Source organism: Gastrolobium bilobum, unplaced genomic scaffold (assembly GCF_033153095.1).
Source record: "Gastrolobium bilobum isolate Gb01-03AN ecotype WA unplaced genomic scaffold, APGP_CSIRO_Gbil_v1 utg3981, whole genome shotgun sequence".
In the NCBI taxonomy this organism is placed as follows: domain Eukaryota; kingdom Viridiplantae; phylum Streptophyta; class Magnoliopsida; order Fabales; family Fabaceae; genus Gastrolobium; species Gastrolobium bilobum.
The window spans coordinates 169471-194716 of NW_026898638.1; the positions used below are offsets into that span (position 1 = coordinate 169471).

The following is a 25246-nucleotide window of genomic DNA, read 5'->3' on the forward strand; positions in this document are numbered from 1 at the left end:
CAACAGCTTAAGCTTTTGGGTTGAATTGGTTCTTTACATGATATCAGAGCCTCGTGTCCCGGGTTCGATCCTTGCTTCCCCTCACTTTCTTTCAAGTGGAATTTCTTTCTTCGCGCAGGTAGGTGGGCCTGTGCATTGTCCACCCTTTAAGCCCAGTGAGTTCTCCTGTGAGGGGACGTGTTGAGATATATAAAATCATTAATGTAGCCTCACCCAGCAGCTTAAGCTTTTATTTGTTGGATGAAGCTACATTAATAAAAATGGGGGCTTTTAGTTAGAAAATACACCAGATAACTCTCCACTTTTGGGAGCTATCACCTCTCCCAACAAATCTTTGTTCTTTTTCTTCTCTCCATTTTCTTTTCCATTTCCATAAGATTTTTGGTTTTTCTAGTCTTATGTTTTTAGTTTAGTTGTTGGGTTTTCTTTCTCTGATTCCCTGCCTTAGTCTTGCGGATGGATAACCAAGATTAAAGAAGAACTCGAACTCAAGGTGTTGTTTCTTTCAAAACAGTCATTAGGTTTATCTTCTTTTTCTCTATATTTGATTTTTATTGATGTTTGCTATTGTTTATATTTCTGAGTTTTGGTCCTTTAATGACTTTCTTGGTTTTTTTATGGAAAAGTCCTTGTATTTTTGGGTTGTTATTATTATTATTTTTCTTTTAAGTTTTTAGAGGACAAGGTTTTTATGGTGCTTTCTTGATTTTACAGGACACGAGAGTCATGGAGTTCATGTATGTATATGTCGCAAAGGATGGCTTTTCTCGAATCCACACCCGAGTGCCAAACGTTTAGTTTCAGAGAGCCAGACGTGTTTTGATTCTGAACACCTTTTCGATGAGGATCACAAAACACAAGGCAAGTTGTCTTTCTTTTTAATTTGATGAAATTAAACACTTAATGATGTATTAACAATTTATTTTACATCAACGAATAAGTACTTTTTTTTTTCTTACTGATTCGAATTACCTCTTTGAGGCGAATCAGAACCCCCCGGTATCTCCACGGGTTCGCCTATGGAACTAATCCAGAGTTCGGGTACGAGTCCAAGGATTACGGTACTTATGCCCCTCCCCAGATGGTGTTGGTGGGATTCGAAATGAGGTCCTCTCCCACCACTCAGTCCCTATGCTACCAACTGAGCCACCACACTTGGGTAAAATAAGTACTTTTTTATTAAATATTGAACCACATCTACTAGTATACTTAAGAACTTCATATATAATTGTGAAGTAGATATCTAATATACTAGAGTATATGAGCTTGTACTCAAGTATCTTAATGTCCTGAAAGGTACTCGAGTACAAGATTCATGTACTGGAGTACTTTACTCGAGTACAATTTTCATCTTAAATAGCTTCATCAATAGTCTTGGGCTCAACTTGAGATACAAAGGCTAGGTGGTTGCATGCATTTCTCAAAGAACTTCTAGTAAAAACTCCCTTTGAGATGTCTCCAATAATAGCATCAATAAGATGAGACTTAGCATATTTTCAATCCTTAGGAAGCTCTTGTTTGCTCACTTGGTTGCACATTTGATTGATTACTTTGATCATCAATATTGCTTTCCTTTTCCTGGTTCTAGCATCCTTTTCATTAAAAGACAAGTCTTCTATAGCATCTACAACATCATCATCACAAGACTTCATTTGCATGAAAGAGTTAGTTTCATCAAATGCAACATTTATAGATTCATCAATAGTCATTGTTCTCTTGTTATAGATTCTATATGCTTTACTAGTAAGAGAATAACTAAGAAATATGTCTTTATCGGCCTTAACATCAAATTCACTAACGTTATCCTTTCCATTATTCAGAACATAACATTTACAACCAAAGACATGAAATATGCAATGTTAGACTTTCTTCCTTTAAAAAAAGTTCATAAGGTTTTTCTCAAGGATACGTCTAATTAGAGTTCGGTTTATCACATAGAAAGCGATATTCACCGCATCGGCCCAAAAGTACTTAGGAAGATTGCTTTAATTGATCATTAGTGTTGTAGTACTGCAATTTGTATTTCTCATTCTCCTCCTTCCTGCTTGTCTCCACTTTTCCAGTTGTGCATTCTTTTTCTGACAAGGAGAGTTGATGTAGGCTGTTTTTTCTCTCTCCTATCACCTTTTTCAACTTTTGTTCCCTTTTTGTCCTTTTATTCCCTTTCTTCCTCTATTTTTTTATCAACTTTCTACTGGGTCTATGTAAAGTGGGCTACGGTCACCGTAAATACAAAAACGTGAATTAGATCCAAAATCAAATAAATTATGATGTTCTGCTCCCAATTGTGCCCTAATTTCCTTTACCGCAATCCTGCCCAGATTGTGCAAAAAGTGCTCATGGATACAAAAGTGGGCGCAAATGATAAAAAGAACAAAAAAATAGGGGTTTTAGTTAGAAAATATACCAGATAGCTCTCCACTTTTGGGAGCTATCACCTCTCCCAGCAAGTCTTTGTTCTTTTTCCTTTTCCATTTCCATCAGATTTTTGGTTTTTCTAGCCTCATGTTTTTAGTTTAGTTGTTGGGCTTTCATTATGCGATTCACTGTTTTAGGGGGGTGTATTGGATTAGAATTTTAAAAGACTTTTTTGAGATAAAAAATCCTACAGATTTTAAAAGACATTTTAGAATTGGAGAGACTTTATAGACTTTTTTAAAAGACTTTTTTTACAATCAAAATTTCATAGGATTGGATTTTAAAGGATTTTAATAGAATTCATAAGATTTGAAAGGACAATATAGATTTATAAGATTTTAAAAAACTATATGAATTTTTAACAAATATTCAAAATTACAAGAGTCAATAAAAAAAATAACAAAGAAATGCAATGATTTAAGAAAAAAGTAAACTTAACAACGGGTTAAAAATTATCTCAAAAATTACTAATATAATCTAATATAATTTTCTCAATGAGTTTGAGTTTGATTTGCGAAAATAATAACCATTGATTGACGAAAATCAACGGTTAAGATATAGTTATAAACAAAAATAGGTTGTAAGTATAATATTCTCCATAAAAAAATAACAAAGAAATGCAATGAAATTAATAAAAAAATGTAAAACCTAATATAATTTTCTCAATCAGTAAAACATGATATAATTTTTAACAAACATTCAAAATTACTAAACAATAGTTTTTCACATATCTAACAGGTTGAAAATTATTTTCTACATTTGGTATCAAAGTTATGCATATATGATTATAATTCCCAATTTTTTTAATTATAAAAATAATTCTAAATTTGCATATAGAACCTAAAGTTCATGATAAAATTTCGTTTGTAACTTTTTGCAATTGATCTTGAAAATCTTGGAGTTTTTATTTTACGTGATGAGAATTTTCTAACCATATATCATATGCATATTTTCATTGAATATTCTAAGAAAATTTTGAATCTGAAATTTTGGGTTTAATTACATGAAAGTTTAGAAAATTTCTCAAATTTTTTTCAGTCGATACATTGAAACCTTAAATTGCTTTGGGGCTTTTGAGAAACAAGTTTTTAGTTATCTATTGACACAAAAATTGTTTGAAATCGTTTCCTATAGTGAAGGAATTTCGTTCATGAATGTATTGTTACGAAATATAGGGTTTATATGAAAGTTTCAATCTTTCTTTAAATTGATATTGTTTCATTGATGTAAAACGAAAATCGATATTAGTTCCCCTGTTATTTTTTCACTGTTTTATTTTTAATACAAAAATCATACTTTTTGTGCCAAGAAAAAACCGCGACCCATAGCTTGAAAAAACACTTTTTAAACTTCTAAAATTTCTCAAAAATGGCTAAAAAATGTTATTTTTGAGATAGATTATATTAAAATCTCGTTGGTTTGTTGTTTCTGGGTTGTTTTGTGATGAAAATGCCTCAAAAATATGTTTTTTTTTTTAGTTTTGATGAAGCTTCCATGACAGAATCCAATTTCGAGCAGTTAACCTGCCAAAGGAAGAAGAAAACACTGCAATATAAGAATCTCAAGAAATCCTAGGGGTTAGGGTGAGATTGTGAGAGAGGCATCCTATTTATATTTTTCACTAAAAAGTCTCACGAAATCCACACCAATAGAAAACCCATTAAAATCGTCGGATTTTTGATTACCACGAGATTGTGATTCCATTGTTTAAAATCCTGATTGAATACCAACGGATTTGGACGGATTCTAAAATAATCCTTTAAAATCCTAATCGAATACCACATGACTTTTTTACAATCCATTAAAATCCAAATCCTAATCGAATACCAACGGATTTTTTTGTCCAAAAACAATTTATTAAAATTCTTTGAAATCTCAATCCAATGCACCCCCTTAGTCTTGGGGATGGATAACCAAGATCAAAGAAGAACTCAAACTCATGGTGGTTTTTCTTTCAAAACGGTCGTTGGGTTTATCTTCCTTTTCTCTATATTTTATTTTATTGATATTTGCCATTGTTTCTCTTTTTGGATTTTGTTCCTTTAATGACTTTCTTGGTTTTCTTATGGAAAAGTTTTCTGGGTTTGTCATTATTATTATTATTATTTTAAGTTTTTAGAGGACAAGGTTTTTTTGGTGATTTTTTGATTTTACAGGACAGGAGAGTCATGAAGTTCATGTTTGTAAATGTCGCAAACGTGGATGGCCTTTCTCAAATCCACACCCGAGTGCCAAACATAGGCGCCCTCACAAGAAGATATGTGGAACCATTGAAGGTAACAAACTTTTAGTTTCAGAGTGCCAAACTTGTTCCGATGCTGAACACCTTTCTGATAAGGATTGCAAAACACAGGGCAAGTTGTCTTCTTTTTAATTTGATGAAATTAAACACTTAATGATGTATCAGCAGTTTATTTTACATCAAGATAAGTGCTTTTTTTTAAACACTGCACCACTTCTGCTAGTATACTTAAGAACTTCATGTATAATTGTGAAACAGATATCTAATATACTAGATTACATACTCATGTATCTTAGTATTCTGAAAAGTATTCGAGCACAAGATTCATGTACTTTAGTACTTTACTCAACGGGTCAAACAATGACAGATAAGTGAAATGTTTTGGTGTGGAGGCAAAGTTGTAATATTTATTTTAATGAGGGACAAAAAGATCAATCACCCTAAATGGCTCTTCACAATAAGCATGTGCATCTATAGTTTGCGTTTACCTTTCTTTTTGTTGAGTTTTCTCTTTTCTCTTATAATTTTTCTTCTGTGTTTAGTTGTAGAACCAAAGTCAATGGTGGGTGAACTAGAATCGGCTGAAGAAGATAATGGGAGGAAGGACCGTTTTCCTAACGTGGAAGAGCGCATTGGATCTATTCACAAGGAAACCAAGACCAGTGTTGGAAGCAGTCAAGAGGAGAATACAACAAAGTCTACACAAGATGTAAGTCACTTCTTTTATTTCGACAAATATTGTCATACTTTGAAGTGTCAAAAATATAGAATTTAACAGTTACGTTTTAGCATTATTTCAATTTTCATCTATTCACTTTGTCAATATGATGACTAGATTGTGCAGGTCAAAAGCAAAGAAAATAAAGGAACGTCAACTAAACATGACGCCATATTATATGAACTTGTTGAGTCACAGCCAGACAAAAAAAAGTCCAAAGACAAGTCAAGTAAGGAACTTTATACGTGTAAACACCATTGCTTAATAAATTATACAACCATTTTAGGTTCTCCTCTATACTTTTTTTACTTTAATTGCACAAAAAATAATTCTACAAAAGTATCACTATCTTTTTTTTTTTTTTTAATCTATCATTCCACAAGTTGGAGGAGACTTGGAGGAGGTTTTGAGGGAAATACCTCGAGAGAAGAAGATTTTCTTAGGAGGAGATCTAAATGGTCATGTTGGTAAAAGCAATGGAGGTTTTGATAGAATTCATGGAGGTTTTGGCTATGGGACGAGAAATGAGACTGGAGAAGATATCTTGAATGTTGCACTGGCTTACGATTTGATGCTAGTGAACACCTTTTTTCGAAAAAGGGAGTTACATCTAATCACTTATCATAGTGGCCAAAATTGTAGTCAGATTGATTTCTTTTTGGCTAAAAGAGAAGATAGAGCTTCTTGTATCGACTGTAAGGTCTACCCTGGAGAGTGTGTCGCTACGCATCATAAGCTGGTAGTCTTGGATGTTTGGTTCAACAAAGTACTTACAATGAGGAAAAGGGCTCAGAACCCAAGGATAAGGTGGTGGAAGCTTAAGGAAGGAAAAGAGAGAGTTCAATGAAAGAATGTTGCACGACGGACCTTGGGAGTTTGATGGAGGAGTAAATGCAATATGGAATGAGATGGTTAAGTGTATTCGAAATATGGGAAGGAGGGTGTTGTGAGAAAGCAAGGGAAATGGATTTCATACAAAGGAAACATGGTGGTGGAATAGAGAGGTGCAAAAGACAATTAAACATAAGAAGGAGTGCTTTAGATCTTTGCATAAAAATCCCAGTGAAGAGAACTTGCAAAAGTTTAGATTGGCGAGAAAAATGCAAAGAAAACAGTGCGAGAAGCTAGAGGCAAGGTTTTCGACGAGTTGTATAAAAATCCTGGGAGCAAGGATGGTGAAAGAGGTATTTATAAACTTGCAAAAATAAGGGATAAGAAAAGTAAAGACCTCACCCTAGTTAGATGCATAAATGATGAAAATCAAAAACTTTTGGTGAGAGATGAAGATATAAATGAAAGATGGTTGAACTACTTCAACAAGTTGTTTAATGGGGATGGAGATACAAGCGAGGTGGACTTGGAGGACGCGTATGATGATATGAATAGAAGATTTGTGCGCAGAATTAATACACATGAAGTTAAGGAGGCTTTAAAGAGGATGAAGAGCCTTGGGGCCTGATGGTGTCCCTATTGAAGTGTGGAGAGGCCTGGGGGATGTGGCAATAAAATGGTTGACCAATCTTTTCAATAAAATTCTCCAGACAAATAAGATGCCTGATGCATGGAGGAAAAGTATGATTGTGTCTATCTACAAACACAAGGGAGATATACAGAATTGTTCAAACTATAGAGGCATTAAGCTAATGAGCTATACTATGAAGTTGTGGGAGAGGGTTATTGAACATCGCTTGAGGAGAGATACCAAGGTTTATGTAAATCAATTTAGATTTATGCCAGGAAGATGTACCATGGAAGCCATTTTCTTGATGCGACAACTAATGGAAAGATACTGAGAAAAGAAGAAGGACTTACATATGGTGTTCATAGACCTTGAAAAAGCATATGATAGGGTTCCAAGGAAAGTTCTATGGTGGGTTCTGGAGAAGAAAAAAGTCTCATCAAAGTATGTAAAGGCAATCGAGGATATGTATGATGGGGCTACTACATGTGTAAAAGCTTGTAACGGAACATCAAGCTATTTTCCTATCACGGTAGGTGTACACCAAGGGTCGGCTCTAAGTCCTTATCTCTTTGCCTTAGTTATGGATGACCTAACAAAAGATATTCAAGAGGAAGTGCCATGGTGTATGCTTTTTGCAGACGATATTGTGCTTATTGATGAGAGCGAGGATGGTGCTAATAGAAAACTTGAATTGTGGAGAAGCACATTGGAATCCAAAGGATTCACATTAAGTCGAAGCAAGACGGAGTACCTGAAGTGTGAGTTTTCTCTGGTACGATATGGGGACCAAGATCCCGTGCATCTAAGTGGTCAAGAGGTACCCAAAAAAGATGTTTTTAAATACCTGGGCTCCATTTTGCAAAAAGGTAGAGCGATTGATGAGGATGTAAATCATAGAATCAGAGCAGGGTAGATGAAATGGCGCAGTGCATCTGGGTTTTTGTGTGACCGCAAAATCCCTCTTAAGTTAAAAGGAAAATTCTATAAAACAGCAGTAAGACCGGCAATGCTATATAAAGCGGAATGCTGGCCAGCACATAGGCAACATGAGCATAAGATGGGAGTAGCAGAGATGAGGATGTTAAGGTGGATGTGTGGTTATACAAGGATGAATAAGATAAGAAATGAAGATATTCGACGAAAGGTAGGAGTAGTACCGGTAGCCGAGAAGATGAGAGAACATAGATTGAGGTGGTTTGGGCACGTGATGAGAAGACCCCTGGATGCTCTTGTAAGAGCAGAAGTTTGTTACCAAGAGCTCAACACAAAAAGAGGCAGAGGTAGGCCGAAACTGACTTGGGGGAAGGTAGTAAAACAAGATTTAATGGAGTGAGATATAGATTGGCGGACGGTATGTCTTAGAACGGAATGGAGAAAAGCTATAAGTATGGTGGAGGGTTAGACCCGTTGTTATTCCTATGTTCCAGATGGTCCCTTTTTTGTCCTTTTCCCCTTTATTTCCCCCACTTCTTCTTTTCCCTTTCTTTTTTACTTTTATTTATATATATATATATATATATTATTACTTTTTTTTTACAACCGTTTTGTATCTTTCATGTGGGTTCATCTACCATCGACTCCAATTAATTTGGGATAAAGGTGTTGTTGATGTTGATGTTTCATTCCACAAGTAATAATTTAAAAAAATTCGAGTCACCTATTTCTGTCTTTTGAAAGGTTTCTTATTAAATATGTGAACCTATCTTTTGAATTTACTTTTTCGTTGAATTCATTCCTTTGTCCTACTTATATTTTTCTTGTATTTAGTCACAAAACCAAAATCAGTTATTGTTAAACTAGAATCGGCTGCTGAAGAAGATAATAGGATGAAGGATCATTTTTCTGATGTGGAAGAGGGTATCAGATATTCGCACAACCAAACCAAGACTTCTACTGGAAGAGGTCGCAAGGTGAATACCACGAAGTCTACAAAAGCTGTAAGTCAAGGGTTCTTCCATTTTGAGAAACTTCGTTTTCCATCTTACTTGAAGTGTGTCAAAAATACAATTTATTAACGTATGCATGTGTGATGAAAATCTCAAGTGCACTGGTTATTAATTAATAAGTGATAAAGTGATATTTGGAGTATTATTTGAACGAGCATTGTGTGATTATCAAATTAAATGTAATTATTTAAGCTAATGAAAAAATTAATGCAACAAGCAAAAATTAAAAATAAAAGGATGAGGATGAGGATGAGGATGAGGATTTAACCTGACTACAATTCAATTTTGATAGAAGTCAACTATTCTCTTCTAATCCTCCATTATGTTCTTAAAGATGAATTATCCCATTTTAATTTAGGTCCCCTCTTTCGATTTCAAAAGAATGTGTTAGAATCAAAACAAATATAATTTTGGGTACTCCGTTAATTGAAACCTATCAAGCTCACTGTTCTGTCTTGAAGACAGAGATGTCTAGCCCAATGAACTAGTATGTTAATCTTGGATCTAGTGCTCTCTCTAAGGTATCTATGGAAGAGATACCCTTGAGTCAAGCAGATCACTGTGCACAATAAAACAATAACGGCTTTGCCAAAGGGGGTGTGTGTCTGCGCAAAGTGACAACATAACAGTAATAGAGAGAGCATAACGTACCTGTAGGGTTTACCTCTTATTTATAAGGTTTACCTGTGGGTAGTAGATTCTGAACCTTTAGTGCTTCTGATGATGGCCCAAGCCCATCTGTTATGTTGTCATATTAGGATTGGTATCCTTGATAGATATCTTTTCGTAATTATAAATTCCTTAAATCTTAGATTGCCTTTTGTTGGGCCTGTCAATCAATGGGCCTCTTATATGAGTCCATAACAGGTGCCCCTCAGCTAGGCTACTTGGACGTCCGAGTTGTCGGGGTGAATTTCCTTTTGCATTACCTTGAGTTTTTGTCGATAATGTCCGAGTTCTTGTGAACTCCTTACGCATATGTTTTGAGCTTCGAGTTTTTGAATTAGGGGGAAATAGTACATAGTACTTCATTGCCCCTTATCTTGTCGGGTTCAGCATACACCTGGTGAGATACTATTTATATTTCTTTTAACCAGGTTGCAGATGGGCTTGAGTTGTTGGGTTCCAACTGGCGAGTTTCCCCCAAGCCCGTCATTTTGCAAAGCGGCTTGGCATCATTGTGCCTGGATGTCCATTACATGGATCCTGGTTGTGGGTTTTTATTCTCCCATGCCGACTTTCCTGTCGGTAATCATTTGTTTTGACATGTGGCGCTCATTGCATCCATTAACGTGTTGCAACTGTTTTGTGTCGTTCTCGCATTTCGTGCGTATTTATTAAATGAGTCATTTCAGGCGTCTAATCATTATTTTTTGGGGTGTAATGACTGCAATGCCCCTGACTCTTGCAATTCGTAACCGTTGCGGTACCACTATTAGTATATAAATGTGCGTCCTCTTCCTTCTTTGTTTTTTTTACTTTAGTTGTTCTGCAGAAATTCCTCTTTGCAAAAATTTCTTAAGCGCTAACATCTGCAAGAGCATTTTCATATAATCTTGCAAGTTCATTTCCTTTATTTTGGTATTCTTGTTTGCCTTTGAATTTCTTTTGTTCTCTTCTTCAGTAGTTTGCATTTGGCTGTTTGCTTTCTGGACATTCATCGTTTCTATTTTGAATTTTTTGTTCTTCATATGTCATTCTGGTATATCGTTTGCTTATTGATTTTTCTTCTTCTTGCGTCAGTATTTTGTGTTTCTGGAGGGATGTATGTTCTCTAAACTTTTAGCATCCTCACCTGCATCGCCCTCCATTGTCGTTTCCCTCCTTGTTATTTTGAATTTGGTGTCGTTTCAATTTTTACCATAATGAGGGGAAGAAAGAGAAAGAATCTGAGTTGCTAAAGAAAGTCCCTCCTGGGGTTCGGTTTTGGTTTTGGGGGATCCTGAGAACTGAAGAAGAAGAACGTGAAGCCATGCTTCGCGATTACCGAGGTGGTAGATTCAAAAAGAGGTTCGGGTTGTCAAGTCCTGGTCTAGGTGAGAGCCGGGGTCGTGGTTCTTCCTTGTGAGGTAGGGGTCATCTTTATGCAAGTAGACAAGTTTACCAGTTTTTTCCCCAAATCGTTCTGAATCCTTCCAGTGTCTCTTCTACCGAAATCTCATCAGTCACTCAGGTTCTTCCAAAGTCCTCCCAGCCCCAGAAAGTCGGTCCATGCTATTCTTGCGTCTTTCTGAATTCTAAACTCATTGAGAAAGGATATGACTCTTTAGCCAAGTCTACTTTGGCTAGTTGTCGGCATAGAGATGTTCCGGGTCTTCCTCAGCTTCTGGTGAGGCAGATGATCTGATCACGATCTCAGACAAACCTACTTCTTCATCTTCTAGCGACTCTTCATCTTGTAGCCTTTTTGATTCAGGTATGCCCATTCTGTCCTTCTGATTAAGTTTTTCTCTTATTTTAGGTATTTATGGCATAATCTCCACCGAGATTGTAGAGGAGTCTCACTCTGTTGAGTCGGATTCTGAGTCTCCTCCTGCCGCCTTAATAGCCCAGTTTCCTTGGGTAACTTATGAAGTTTTAAACACTACGTCCGAGATGGGTGTGGATGATGTGTCTGGGCTCCTTGTTGGGAAACTGGAGAATTATGATATAGTTCCTCCGCACGAGGATGAGCCAGTTTGCTCTGGGAGGAACTCGGATGAGCCCTGTTTTTTCTTTTTCTACCGAGATCTGGTCACTCAACTCGGCATTAGGTTTCCATTGACCGAGTTCCAGATCTACATTTTGAATCATCTTCACATAGCTCCCATCCAACTTCACCCCAACGGTTGGGGTTTTGTTAAGGCCTTCGAGCGATTTTGTGCCTACTTTGCTTTACCTTGTTCCGTTTCTGTCTTCTTTTTCTTCTTCCAAGTTATCACGCCTCGAACTGGTCGCGAACTACCGGAACGGAAGGGTTGGGTCACCCTCCGGGGTATCGCTGGTCGTAAACTTTTTCATGTTTACTCTGAGTCGTTTAAGAACTTCAAAGAAAAGTTTTTAAAGGTTTTTGCACATCCCGATAAGGAAGCTTGGTTTCTCAATGCTTCTGACTCTAAAGATGTGGAAGGGAAATTTCCCTTGTATTGGTCATCTGATCACTATAACTTTGCTTCCTTGAGTTACTGTTTCAAGAAAACCGAGTTAAGTTTTGCTGATGTTGATGTCGTACTTGCCATGGGCGAATATATCAAGGCACGTGGCCATGCCAGTGTTGCATCCTTTATTTTCAAGTCTCAGGAAGAGCTTGATTCTGAAATAAGTATGACTTTGTTTGAGCATTTATACACATATTTACTCTATTCACTTTTATAACCCGGTTCCATTCTCTTTGTTTTGCAGTTCCAGGTATGGATGGTCAGCAGAATGAACAGCCTAGCTTCCTGGCTGCTCTTAGCCGGGTAAGAAGGACACGATTGTCGACTTGACAACCAAGAAAAGGAAGGCTCTTGACCCCAAGATCAAGAAGCCGCCTGCTGCTGCCGATAAGGCCAAGGGGACCCCAGCCGATAAGGGCAATCTCCTTTCCATCGGCGACTAGGCCAAGGGAACCCTTGTTGATAAGGGTGCCCCCACCTCTTCTCAAATTTTGACCAAAACTCCTGCTCGTCCCTCAACTGCTGGTCTCGCCAAGCATGCCTTATGGCAATCCGGGATCAGTGGTGATCTTCAGGATATTGTTTGCCTACCAGAGCAATTCTTTAATTCTACTCCCTTCACTAACTCTGAGGTGAGGGAGTTAGAAAGTATGGAGATCAACTGCATGAAGATGGCTTCGTTGGCGAGGCCTTTAGTTTCTTTAAAAAACAAATATATTTGTACCCTCAATGAGGTGACTGCATCCCGGGAGGAGAAAGCCAAAACTGTTGCCGAGTTGGTGAAAGTGAAAGAGGATTTCACCAAAGGATAACGACCAAACTGTTCTGGACATGGCCAAGGTGAAAGAGGACTTGGCAACCCTTCAGAAAGAGCATAATGACCTTCAGTATTTTCACGTTGCAATTGCCAGCATTTGAAGGACTTCAAAATAATTCATAAAGGCATTGAGGCAAAGTTGAAAGAAGCCGAAAATGATGCCCTGAATCAAATTAAGGTTCTCAACCCGGGCTCACAATTCAACACTAATGGTTTGCACCTGAAGGCCTATGTCAGCAACGGTCAAATCTTCCCTCCTCCTCCGGAGTCCCCTGCTGGTGATTCGGTGACCCAAGTCGAGAATGACCGAGTTGAGGAAGGCGAGGAGGTCACCAATCAGGCTGCTGCCGAGGTGGGTGACGTTCAAATGGGACAGGTGGAGACCCCTGCTGAATGAAGGGTCGGGATGCCGTTATATTTTGTAATCTTGTTTCTTTTTGGTTTTGTCATAAACATTGCCGGTATATTATCCGGTTTCTATTTCAATGTTTAACAATTTTTCATTTACTTCACGCTTTTGGATGACTTAGCTATTATACTGTCCTTTTGCATTTCATGCCCCCTTGATAACTTAGACGCATTTTTCTAAGTTTTTGAGGTTTTTCAGGTTGCGGAGTTGCCTGAAGTATTAGTATTTATCAATACCTCTAAGTACTTTAGCATTTTCTTGCTCTTGATAAGCAAATGTTGCATATTTGCTATCTAGGTTTGTAACTTAGACAACTTCCCAAACATTTCAAACTTTATTTAAGTTTTTCTCTATCTGAGATGGATTATATCTGTAACCCAAATATCCTCCATCCAAGATGGGTTATGTGCATAACTCGGATATACGTTTTTCGAGTTCTCATTTATTAACCTGGCCGGGATCAAAGCATATCATACAGATTCCTCTTTGTCATTTTCCATGACGCATGTTTAATTTAACTTAACGTTTCGTTAAGTCAGCATTGATAAAGGTGATCGTTGCTGCCTTTCATCATGACCCGGGTTTTGTGACCCGAATCTGTCCAAGGTAAAGGCAGTATTGTCCCATGTCCCATTGGGTCTTTCAACCTTAGTAAGGAGCATTTCGACTTGATCAAAGTCAGCATGACAAATTGCACTTGTATCTCAGAATTTATGTTGATGCATCATAATTTAATAAGGATAAGTTTCAAAAAGAAAAACTCCTCATTTATTGATATCAAATTTGTTGATTACATGAACTTGCCGATATATTCGGCTTTAATCAATCCCTAAAAAGGGAAAATAATTCGCCTAGAAATTGAAGATACTTCAAATATTCAGCCTGTGAATCCCAGATTTAATTGTAATACATTTTCAGTTTATCCGCGTTCCACGTTCTCTTAATCGCTTATTCTTCTGTTGTTTCCAGGAAGGAAGGCTCCTTTTCCGAGCTTTTCTTTCACTCAGTAAGGGCCTTCCCAGTTTGCAACTAGCTTTCCATCTCTGACAATCTTGTTGCCAATATCTGCCCTTCTGAGTACCAGGTCATTTTTCTCAAATGCCCTTGGTCTCACCTTTCTGTTGTATCTAGCTGCTATCAGTCGCTTAGTTGTCATATCCCGGCAATGCGCAGTAACTCTGGCCTCATCAACAAGGTCTAACTCGGCTGCCAGTAGCTTGCTATTCTCCTCTTCCTTTTGTTTGATGGCTTTCATCCTTCTCCAAGAAGGCTCCTCTATCTCCACCGGGATCATAGCTTCACATCCATAAGTTAGCCTAAATGGGGTTTCCCCTGTTGCTGTTTGGGTATTTGTTCTGTATTCCCAAAAAACAAAGTATAATTGATGAACCCAGCTTTCTTTGGCATCTTCCATTCGTTTTCTGAGCCCATCAATAATTACCATGTTCGTAGCTTCGGCTTGCCCATTTGATTGAGGATGTTTCACGGATGCGAAACAGTGTTTAACTTTCAAGTCGTTCATAAACTCTTGGAACCTTTTATCAGTAAATTGGGTTCCATTATCCGTTACCACCTTTGCTGGTATTCCAAACATGGAAACAATGTTCCTTTCAAAGAATCTTTGCACACGAGTCGAGGTTATCGTGGTAACGGGTTCTGCTTCTATCCACTTGATGAAATAATCAATGGCTACAATTAGCCATTTCAGCTGTCCCTCCGCCGCCTTGAAGGGTTCCAACAGGTCCATTCCCCATTTGAAAAGGGGCCATGAAGCCGAGATATACTTTAACTCCTCTGCGGGTGAAAGAATTAGCATGTTTCTGGCAGCTATCGCATTTTCTAACATGCTCCTTGGAGTCAGCTTCCATGGTTGGCCAATAGTATCCTGCTTGAAGGGCCTTTCTAGCCAAAGCTTTAGCCCCTATGTGTTGGCCGTTGATTCCTTCATGTATCTCGGCTAGAACATATTCTACTTCTTCCGAGTTTAAGCATTTCAGCATAGGGATGTGCAACCCTTTTCTGTATAATTGATCCTCCACTATTGCATATTGCGTTGCATCTCGGATCAGTTTCTTTGACTCCAGTGGGTCTTCTAGCAGTGTCCCTCTTTCGAGATATGCCACTATTGGCTGCCTCCAATCATTTGCTGAAGTGATTATCATCACACAACTCAGTTTGGCTATATTTTGTTGGACCACGGTCCTGTGGTTTCCCAAATTCTTAGTACTTGCCAATTTGGACAAGATGTCAGCTTGACTGTTCTCCCCTCGAGGGATACGGGTGATTTTTACTTCTTCAAACTCGGTCATGATTTCTTTCACCTTGTTGAGATATTTCATCATCAAAGGGCCTTTGGCCTGATACTTCCCTTCAATTTGAGAAGTTACCAGCTGTGAGTCACTGAAGATTTTAACCTTCTTAGCCCCATGTTCTTTAGCCTGCATCAATCAAGCTATTAGAGCTTCATATTCTACTTGATTGTTTGAAGTCGGGAAGCTCAGATATAATGAGTGCTCTATTGACACCCCTTCTTGACTTTCAAGTATGATTCCGGCTCCACTTCCTCTGTCGTTGGATGATCCATCGATGTAGACCTTCCAAGTGTCTTTGCCTTCTTCAGTTCTTGTATCAGCGGGGTGAGTTCCATTATGAAATCGGCCAAAGCTTGTGACTTGATGGCCTGCCGACTTTCATATTGTTAGAATTATATTGTAATTAGGGTTTCCTTATTTCATTAGACTTTTTGTATTAGGTCTAATTATATTAGGTTTGGGCTTAGCCCATTAGTTTGTTTATATATTGTACATCTCTCACCAGATTAATACACACAAATTATTTCAATGTTCATCTCTTTTCTTGTTATTTAACATGGTATCAAGAGCCTAAGGAACTTTGAAATTTTTTTTTTCTTCCGGTGAACCTAGTGCTCATCGTCTTTTAAATTTTTCCGGAACTGTCTCGCTGTCAGTTTCCGGTACGCTTTTTCTTCCGCTTTCACGTTCAAGCTGCTGTCTTCGTCAATCACCACCGTTCGGTGGAGTTTTCCGGCAAACCACATACCTGCATGCTCGTCTTGGAAGCGCGATCCCAACCGCACAGGACGCACCTCCATCGGAGCCCTCACGCGCCCACACGCGCGCATGCAACCTCCGGTCATCCTCTCCCCAAGGCGGCGCGTTGGACCTCCTCTCCGGCCGCGGCTGGTGGTGTTCTCCTCGTCTCCCTGTGACGGTTCTGGATCTGGTCCTGGTTCTGTGTTTGGACTTCGTTTTGTGTTGACGTCAGATCCCTTTTCTACCGGTTAGTTGTGTGATCTGTCCTTTTTTTATATTATTTTTTTCTTTTAATTATGGACCCTCCTATCTCCAATGACTCTGGTACTCCGGCTGAGAAAAAGTCGGACTCTGCTATTTTTTCAAGTTATATCCTTGCTCCGTTGAGTGTGGATAAATTGGATGGGTCCAACTATGACACTTGGTCTTCCGATCTGCGACTTTGGTTGGATGAGCAGAATTATACATCCCATCTCATCACTAAGGCTGAATCTGTGGCGGAAAAGGAGCGCACACGGTGGAAGATGATTGATGCTCAGTTGTGTAGTCTCATTAAAGCTATTCTCCATCTGTCTATCAAGCAGATTTTTCGACCTGCTGTTACTTGTGAAGCTATTTGGAGTCATACAAAAGCTTTTGTGACTTGGTGGTCTGAGAAGCAAACATCAGGTCCTACTGCATCCATTGCTCCCACTGGTAATTCTGGTAATTCTTTTGCTGGCATATCTCAGTTGCACTCTATTGGCCCTTGGACTCTAGATTATGGGGCTTCTGATCACATTTCTGGTAATAAGCCCTTATTCACTTCCCTTTGTACTACTGGTTCTTTTCCCACTATTACTATAGCCAATGGGTCTCTGGTCCAATCAAGGGGGATTGGCACGATTCTTCTTTAACCTAATTTATCTCTGGATCATGTTCTATATGTTCTCGATTCTCTTTTAAACTTACTTTCTGTTAGTCGGTTGACCAAATCCATTGACTGTGTTGTTTCTTTTACTAAAACCTCTGTCATCTTTAAGGATCGGAGTTCGGGGAAGGAGATTACCAAAGGATGTGAGTCTCAGGGCCTCTATCAACTAGTTCCCTCTTCTTCAGCCTGCTCCACTGTGGATTCTCCTCTTACTATCCATGCTCATCTGGGCCATCCTAGTCTTGCAAAGCTTCAGAAGATGGTTCCCCATTTATCGTCTCTTTCTACTTTAAATTGTGAGTCTTATCAGTTTGGGATACATACTCGTAGTACGTTTCCGAGTCGTCTTAGCCGTCAAGCTGTTTCTCCTTTTTCTGTGGTCCACTCTGATGTTTGGGGAACAAGTAGTCATTCTTCTACTTTGGGTTTTAAGTACTTTGTTACTTTTATTGATGATTATTCCAGATGTACTTGGTTATTTTTAATGAAAAAACGATCTGAGTTGTTTTCTATTTTTCAGTTATTTTATAATGAAATAAAAACTCAATTTGGTATTCCTATTCGTACTTTTCGTAGTGATAATGCATGTGAGTACTTATCTCATCAATTTCAACAATTCTTTTCATCTCATGGCATTTTTCATCAAACATCTTGCCCTTATACACCTCAACAAAATGGTGTAGCCGAGCGCAAGAATCGCCATCTGGTTGAAATCACTCGTGCCTTTTTGATTGATGGTAATGTTCCATACACATTCTGGGGTGATGCTATACTTACTGCATGCTATCTCATTAATCGCATGCCATCATCTGTTCTCAATCATAAGGTACCTCACTCTATTTTATTTCTCCATCAAGTTTTATATCCTTTTACTCCACATGTGTTTGGTTATACGTGTTTTGTTCATTATCTTGGTCCAGGTTTGGATAAATTAGCTCCCAAGTCTCATAAATGTGTTTTTCTGGGTTATCCTCGGTCTCAGAAGGGTTACCGTTGCTACTCTCCCACTTTACGTCGATACTTTATCTCGGCGGATGTCTCCTTTTTTGAATCAGTTCCTTTTTTTGGAACCTCTACTACTCCTGTGGATACTGATTCTGTACAGTCGTCCTTCCCAGGTGACCTTCTTTACCTTCTGTCTTTATCCGTCCATGTTTCTGACTCTCCTTCTATCACCTCTTCTGCTGATGAGATCGAGTATAGTTCGTCAGATGTATCTGTGGACTCACATTCAACTGCATCTCCTCCCACGGCTTCGGTCCCACCTTCGGATAGTGACCTTCCCATTGCTTTTCGTAAGGGTACTCGTGATACTCGCCCTCCGGCCAAGTATACAGTCAATATTAGTTATCATCGTCTTTCTCCATCATATTTTGCTTGCCTTTCCTCTTTGTCCTCTGTATCTGTTCCTAAGACCACAGGTGATGCACTTTCACATTCGGGATGGAGACAAGCTATGATTGATGAAATAAGTGCTCTTGATCATAATGGAACATGGGACCTGGTGCCTCTTCCTTCTGGAAAATCTGTGGTTGGTTGCAGATGGATTTATACTGTGAAGGTTGGACCTGATGGTCAAGTGGATCGTCTTAAAGCTCGCTTGGTGGCGAAAGGTTTCACTCAGGTCTTTAGGCTTGGATTTTATTGATATTTTTTCTCCTGTGGCGAAAATGTCTACTGTTCGCCTTTTTATTGCCATGACTGCTATTAGCCATTGGCCTTTCTATCAACTGGATATCAAGAATGCTTTTCTTCATGGTGATCTTGAGGAAGAAATTTATATGGAGCAACCTCTTAGATTTGTTGCTCAGGGGGAGTCAGGTCTTGTTTGTCGTCTTCGTAAGTCTCTTTATGGCCTCAAACAATCTCCAAGAGCTTGGTTTGGTAAATTTAGCAGTGTTGTTCAACAACTTGGCATGACTCGAAGTGCATCTGATCATTCTCTCTTTTATCGTCATTCTGCTTCTGGATCTATTTATCTGGTGGTATATGTGGATGATATTGTCATCACAGGCAGTGATCGACATGGGATCACTCGATTGAAACAACATTTATGTCATCATTTTCAGACTAAGGATCTTAGGAAACTTCGATACTTCTTGGGAATCGAGGTGGCCCAGTCTAAAGCTGGTGTTGTGATATCTCAGAAGAAATATGCTCTGGATATTCTTGAAGAAACTGCTTTGTTGAATTCAAAGTCTGTTGATACTCCTATGGATCCAAGTATCAAGCTTCTACCAAATCAGGGGGAGCCCTTTTCAGATCCTGAGCAGTATAGAAGATTGGTTGGAAAATTGAACTACCTCACAGTCACTCGGCCTGATATTTCCTTTGCAGTGAGTGTTGTCAGTCAATTTCTCAATTCTCCATGTCAAGAACATTGGAATGTAGTCATTCGTATTCTTAAGTATATCAAGGCATCTCCAGGAAAAGGCCTTGAATATGAAGATAAAGGTTATGATAAAGTTGTTGGGTACTGTGATGCTGATTGGGCTGGTTGTCCAGCTGATAGGAGATCTACTTCTGGGTATTGTGTCTTTGTTGGAAGCAACTTGATTTCCTGAAAAAGTAAGAAACAAAGTGTGGTTGCCAGATCAAGTGCTGAAGCAGAATAACGTTCTATGGCGACTACTACTTGCGAGCTCATCTGACTTAAACAGCTTCTCAAAGAGCTTAAGTTTGGAGACACTGGACAGGCGACACTCATTTGTGATAATCAAGCAGCTCTACACATTTCATCAAATCCAGTGTTTCATGAAAGAACCAAGCATATAGAAATAGATTGTCACTTTGTTCGAGAAAAGGTTCTTGCTGGTGAAATTAAAACTAGTTTTGTACCCTCTAATGAGCAATTAGCAGATGTGTTTACAAAATCTTTTAAGGGGCCTCGAATAGAGTTTATATGTCACAAGCTTGGTGCATATGTCCTATACGCTCCAGCTTGAGGGGGAGTGTTAGAATTATATTGTAATTAGGGTTTCCTTATTTCATTAGACTTTTTGTATTAGGTCTAATTATATTAGGTTTGGGCTTAGCCTATTAGTTTGTCTATATATTCTACATCTCTCACCAGATTAATACACACAGATTATTTCAATGTTCCTCTCTTTTCTTGTTATTTAACACATATGTTATGTCGTACTCAGAGAGTTCTATTGCCCAATTGGTCATCCTTCCAGCTAGATCTGGCTTGTGCAGGACTTGTCATATGGGTTGATTAGTTCTAACCACTATCTAATGTCCCTGAAAATATGGTCGTAGTCTTCTTGCTGTGATGAGCAAGGCGAACGAAACTTTTTCCAGCTTCTGGTACCTCAACTCGGGTCCCTGCAAGACCCTACTAACAAAGTAAATCGGCTCATGGCCTTTACTTGTTTCTTTGACTAGCACAACACTTATTGCTTCTTCTCCAATAACCAAGTATAAAATCAGGGTGTCTCCTGGTTCTGGCTTGGACAATACTGGTGGGGTTGCCAAACATTTCTTTATTTTATTGAACGCGGATTCGCATTCTGAGTTCCATCCCTGCACAGCTTCTTTTTTTAGCAACTTGAAGAATGGGAGGGCATTTTTTACCGACTTGGGTAAGAACCGGGTTAAAGCAGCCAGTCTACCGGAGGAGGAGGGACGATTTTCCATATCTTCCATCCGTCGCAAGATTGCGGCGAACACGTTTTGAGCAAGGCGGGAATAAGGATCTGCAGCCTGTGCAACGCAGGCAGCAATGTCCGCAGGGTTTTGAGGAGGAGGGTTATTCAGAGCTGGATCTGCAACTCGGTTGCGGGGGGTTGGCGTAGAGGTTATGTCTGATACATCCTCGCTGACATGGACCGCATCATAGTCCACCTCGTTTTTCGGTTGGTTCATCTCCTCCAGAACTGGATCTAGCAGCTGATTTGGAGGCTGTGGCTGCTTGCTATTGCTCCTTGTACGAACTGTCATCTCTAGTCATATTAGTGGGGTTATCGAACTTGGTCGTTTCCCACAGGCGGCGCCAGTGTTCTGTCTTGGAGACAGAGATGTCTAGCCCAATGGATTAGTATGTTAATCTTGGATCTAGTGCTCTCTCTAAGGTATTTATGGAAGAGATACCCTTGAGTCAAGCAGATCACTGTACACAATAAAACAATAACGGCTTTGCCAAAGGGGGGGTGTGCGTGCGCACAGTGACAACATAACAGTAATAGTGAGAGCGTAACGTACCTGTAGGGTTTACTTCTTACTTATAGGGTTTACCTGTGGGTAGTAGATTCTGGACCTTTAGTGCCTCTGATGATGGCTCAAGCCCATCTGTTATGTTGTTGTATTAGGGTTGGTATCCTTGATGGATATCCTTCCGTAATTATAAATTCCTTAAATCTTAGATTGTCCCTTGTTGGGCCTGTCAATCAATGGGTCTCTTATAGGGTCCATAACACTCACAATTCCCATTACTGGTCAAAAGATTTAGCTTATTTCTTCAATTTCAACTTTTGATCCTTCACCTAATTCCTAGGACTTTGTAGAATATAAAAGATATACAAAATAGGGTTTTATTATTCTTCTTTTACATAAGATAATTATCTTATGTTGTAGAGAGAAAATAGATGGGTTCCACCATTACAAAAAAGAAAAAAAAAAGATGAGGTGCGAAAATCGAAGTGAGAGAGCAGGAGAGAAGTTATCTTATGTAAAAAGATACAAAATATCATGAATCAATCCTTGTAAATAAAAGAATAGAGTATGATTGCCAAAATTCTCTGAGACCCGTGCTCTTCTTGTCTTGATTAATGCTCTCCCTTAAAGCACTCTAGTTGTCTTCTTATACTATGTTCAGCTCCTTCGATAATGACTCATCTTCCCTAGCTAGGTGTGTAGATTCAGGCTAATGCATCATGGGCCCATATGTATATGGTTCCGGGCTTTGCCAGATACGTGGTTAGGCTCAACTCTAGTTCTCTGTTAGTACTCCGAGAGATGTGCCATTAGATAAGATTATTATCGATCTCCAATAACAGGTCCCAATTACTAGGAGCTATTTACATGTCTCTTACTCCTTTACTCTTGACTAAGACTCTAAGCTATTAATATTGAAATTTGATTTAATTAAGATTTCCTTTTCAAGGCTTCGTAGTTAAGACTCACCTAAATTGATGCCTAATCTTCAAGATAACACTTTAAAATTTAAGTAAAACTAAAAAATATGAACAATTTTACATGTCCTCAACGCATCTCAGCACTATTTCAACCAAGTCATTTAGTCAATATGATTATTACATTGTGTAGGTCAAAATAAAAGAAGGAATGCATCTACCTGTGGTGACAATTGACAAAGAAAGTGAAAATGCTTCTACTGACAAATCAAGTGAAAATAACTCTGATTGGCCAAATAATATTGAAGAGGCCAAGCAATCAGAAGAAAATCAAAATCTACAAGGAGTTGACTCCCATGATCTGATAATTGTTGAGGAAAAAGAGAATGTACCAATGGATGTTGACAAACATGAAGGTCAAGAAGGATTAGATAAGGCCCTCTTTGCTGAGCTAGACAGCATCCTGTTGGAAATTAGTGGAAAGTCCTCGGCAGTAGCAACCCCTTCTACAAGCGATGTTGCTTTGCATAATATTGATTGCCTATTGAAAAATTCGCTTGAGTCCATTCAAGATGACGTGGAATTACAGCGACAATTACGTATGTCTTTGGAATGCATAGAGCAGGCATCAGGCGAAAAAGTTTCTCCAAATGTTACTAAGCTTGTTGAAAGCATGCCATCCTCTATTAAGGATCTGTTCAAGGACTTTACCTTGACTCAAAAAGTAGTCGTGGATCACACTATTCGTTTGCAACAGAAAGATGAACTTGAGCAGCATTTGAGAGATGTCAAGAAACGGCACGAATTAGTGTACAAAGAAATGAGTCAATGTGAGTTTGAAACAGAAAGACTCGACAGACAGGCTAAAATGCTGAATGAAAATATTAGAATTCTTGTTGAACAAGAGAAGACTGTCGAGTTGAAAAAAGCCAAGTGGATGGAGACCCTGGAAAGATGTGACTTTGAAAGGAAGAAACTGCTCAATGAGGCCAAGAATCGGATATCAGAAAGGAAAGAACTAATGTCTGCGATTGAGAAATCTAAATCCTCATACGATGCTGCCCTGTCTGAGAGGGAGAAGTTGAATGACAAATGGGAAGGTTTCAAAACAGCTTTTGCGGAGAACTATAAACCACCCGTATCTCGCAACACTTGATGGCATGAAGCCGGACTTTTGATTTTAACCTTTTTATTTTTACTACTTTTTTTGGAACACTTGTATCATACAAGGCTTCTGAAGTTAATCTTCACTACGGGTAATGAGTTTCCCTTGCCATTAGTATTTTGGAACACTTAACGTATCAAGATAACTCAATATCTGGTGGTGTTTGGTTGGAGCTTTTTGTGAGGATACCTAGACATATGAGATTGGGTTTTTGTGTTGTCCATGTTTGGTAAAAAAATTTACAAAATTTTCCTAGCTAACTTGGTTCCCCAACATTTCATAATTGTGTGAAAAAATAGATGAAAAACACTGTTCAACATACCCACTTCTAACATGGTATTTGACAATACCCACTTCTAACATACCCACTTACAAAACTTTAATCAATTTACCATCTAATTTCGCGTAACCAAACAACTTTTTTTACATTTTCCTACCAAACTCACTTTCCAACCATTTTCCTAATAATTACATTTCTCTAGTATTCAAAAAATTTCTCCTCAACTAAACGCCCCTTTGGTGAAAAGTTGTTACATATTGCCTAGAGTTTTATTTCATGCTATATTGACATTGTAACATAATGTAAATATTAGAATTATTTTATTATTATTTTGTAATAGTTAGAATACTCTAGAAATGTATTTGGGCTTAGTCCATTAGGTCTTTTAGTCTCTTTAAATAGAGAACTCTTGTACATATATTATACAATTCAATAATATACAAATATTTCTTTCAATTTGGTATAAGAGCTCTCGATTCTAAGGGCTCTGCTTCCACATGTACCGCCTTTAAAGTGGAATCCTTATATTTTGTCTCTCGTTGCCATTAGCCGCCACCAGAAAATATTTCCGAGGACCTTTTGGATCGAGAGGATCACCATTTGATGCTCTGATCACCGTTATCATTGAAACACCACTATTGTCCATCGTCCTCAGCGAGTTTCCGGCGATCCACCCACAATTATGATCGCCACGATGAGGCGACCTCTTCTGTCCAAGACCCACCTCAAGATTCCCTCTGACGCTCCCTCACGCGTGTGGAACATACGCGGATCTGCAAAGGCACGTGAGACACCCCCTTCACGCGTGACTAGTACAGACCAACTCGCCTTCTTCTTCTGAGTTTGGATCTGTGATTATCTTGTGGTTTTGACTCCGTTGCAACTTTCCCACATCGTTTTCCTACTCTTTGTTACTGTTCCGGTCTCCTTGTTACTATTTCGGCGACGTTGGACCTTTACTATTCTGCTCAGACAGTTTTTCAGCGAACTTTATGTCTAACGTTAAAGATGAACTGATCAATCAACCATCTATTACACCCTCTATGGCTCTCCATCAGAATTATCGTCTTGATGGAAAAAATTATTTGCAGAGGTCTCAGCTGGTTCGTACGATTCTCAAAGGGCGTCGTAAAATTGCTCATCTTGAAGGACATGTTACTGCCAAAGCAAATCCAAAATTTGCTGATTGGGATGACGAAGACTCTCTTATTATGATGTGGCTATGGAACTCTATGACTCCTGAGGTTAGTCAACACTGCATGTTCTTACCTACTACTCTTGAGATCTGGAATGTTCTTCATCAGACCTATCAATGAAACAAGATTCCGCCACCTGTTATAATTTGAGGAATAAGATTTTATCTACCAAACAAGGCTCTTTCTCTGTAACAGAGTATTATGGCAATCTGAATGGATTATGGACTGAGCTACATCAGTATCAGAGTTTGAAGATAGAGTGCAGCAAAGATGCAGCCACTTTGGCTTCTTCTGTTGAACGAAATCGGATCTTTGACTTTCTTTGTGGCCTCAATTCAGAGGGTTCAAATCCTTGGTAAGGAAAAATTGCCTTCTCTTTCTGAATTTTTCCATACTGTCAAGGGTGAAGAAAGTCGTA

General features: G+C 38.7%; 1 protein-coding gene across 1 annotated transcript; it reads left to right on the forward strand.

Moving 5' to 3' along the window:
* Nucleotides 1-1100: 1100 nt before the first annotated feature.
* Nucleotides 1101-23539, forward strand: LOC133317924 (uncharacterized). Its single transcript, XM_061519824.1, has 7 exons — nucleotides 1101-1159; nucleotides 4575-4694; nucleotides 5203-5369; nucleotides 5505-5607; nucleotides 5762-5881; nucleotides 8608-8777; nucleotides 22381-23539. The coding sequence occupies exons 1-7, from the start codon at nucleotides 1132-1134 to the stop codon at nucleotides 23341-23343; spliced, it is 1671 nt and encodes a 556-aa protein (XP_061375808.1). The 5' UTR covers nucleotides 1101-1131; the 3' UTR covers nucleotides 23344-23539.
* Nucleotides 23540-25246: the final 1707 nt, after the last annotated feature.